General features: G+C 33.4%; 1 protein-coding gene across 1 annotated transcript in view; it reads left to right on the forward strand.

Annotated features, from left to right (window-relative positions):
• Positions 1–1,264: 1,264 nt before the first annotated feature.
• BDBG_16817 (uncharacterized protein) overlaps positions 1,265–1,464 on the forward strand; it is a gene marked incomplete at both ends in the record, with an annotated part of 1,106 nt that continues 906 nt past the window's right edge. The window contains 2 exons of the mRNA XM_031724693.1: positions 1,265–1,299; positions 1,362–1,419. Of these exons, the coding sequence (XP_031577715.1) occupies positions 1,265–1,299; positions 1,362–1,419 (93 nt within the window). The remainder of the gene's footprint in view (positions 1,300–1,361; positions 1,420–1,464) is intronic.

Raw genomic sequence — 1,464 nt, forward strand, 5'->3', positions numbered from 1 at the left:
TATGAAACTACTATCTAATGTTAAAACCGTGTAATGGGATCAGTTGAATTGGTAATGAGACTATCAAAAAATCTGGTCCTGGTCCCAGACACGGTCACACGGTCAGTCTAGTCATGATTTCATTTTAAGATCTGATATATAGTCACTTTGCATGTTTTTTTGATGGCTAGTCCCAGCGGGATTCACGCCAAGAAATGTATGAGACCAGACCAAATGGGATCAAATGTGAAATTCATGATCTCGGCGGCTAGTCTACTCTGTAATCAATCTAACACTTTCTGTTGTATGACAGTGTCTTAGAACAGAATATCAAGATGTTTGATAATATTGTCAGATGTTTATAATACTGGTTCACATGCTTTCATTCATGAATGAAACTTCTGTTTCATATGATTCTTCAATCATTCATTGATATATCAATCTTGATTGATTAATGAACTGATGACATCTTCATCTACACTCAGTTTTGCAAGCATTTTCATCCTTCATGATGAGTAGAGAGTGAGGTTGAAAGCATTAAAATATGCAGTAGCATCTAAGCATTCTTTCAGCACTTTTGTATTCAATTCTGTCAGTATTGAAATTGTCTGTGCAGGGGTTTCTTGTTGAGATAATCATTGAATTTCTTTATATTGATGTTGTTGAGTTGCATGCAGATCAGCTATTTATTATTATTGTAATTTCAACATTGCTTGAAGTCACTGTGACACTGTGTCTATGCTTGTGTTTCGGAGTTCTCTCATACTATTATTAGACATGGTTATATTGATTGTTGAATATGTGATATCTGTGAAATCAGAAGAAGTGTAATTGTATGAATATCTTATACATCTGTTGTGTCAGAACTCTCCGGTCTTTCACTGATATTCTCTTTATAAGATCTTGTTCTCTTCATAAGATCTTGTTGCAGAGCCAGAGTGACTAGACTGGCCACCAGAATCATGAATTTCACGTTTGATCTCATTTAGTCTGGTCTCATACATTTTTTGACGTGAATCCCGCTGGGACTAATCATTAAAAAAACATGCAAAGTGACTATATATCAGATCTCAAAATGAGATCATGACTTAGAAAAAATAAGAAAGTGGTCTCATTTAATCTCATTTAGTCTCATTCTTGGCATAAAGTTACTATTTTTAGACATTTTAAGGTTTTTTTTAGACTATTTTTAATTTTTTAAAAAGTAACACTTTTTGATAACACTTAAATGAGATTTAAAGTCATTTAAAGCAATAAAAATAATTTAAATTGAGAAGTGAAAATCATGATCCCATTTGAAAAATGTGACAAGAGTAGACAGTAAGTCTCACTGAGACAGTATAAGACTACTATCTAATGTTAAAACAGTGTAATGAAATCAGTGAAATTGGTAATGAGATTATCAAATATTCTGATCCTGGTCTCAGACACGGTCACACGGTCAGTCTAAGAGTGACTGATGAGCAAGCTTCTATCTGAGAACTC

The sequence above is a fragment of the Blastomyces gilchristii genome (genome assembly GCF_000003855.2).
Source record: "Blastomyces gilchristii SLH14081 genomic scaffold supercont1.5, whole genome shotgun sequence".
Lineage (NCBI taxonomy): Eukaryota > Fungi > Ascomycota > Eurotiomycetes > Onygenales > Ajellomycetaceae > Blastomyces > Blastomyces gilchristii.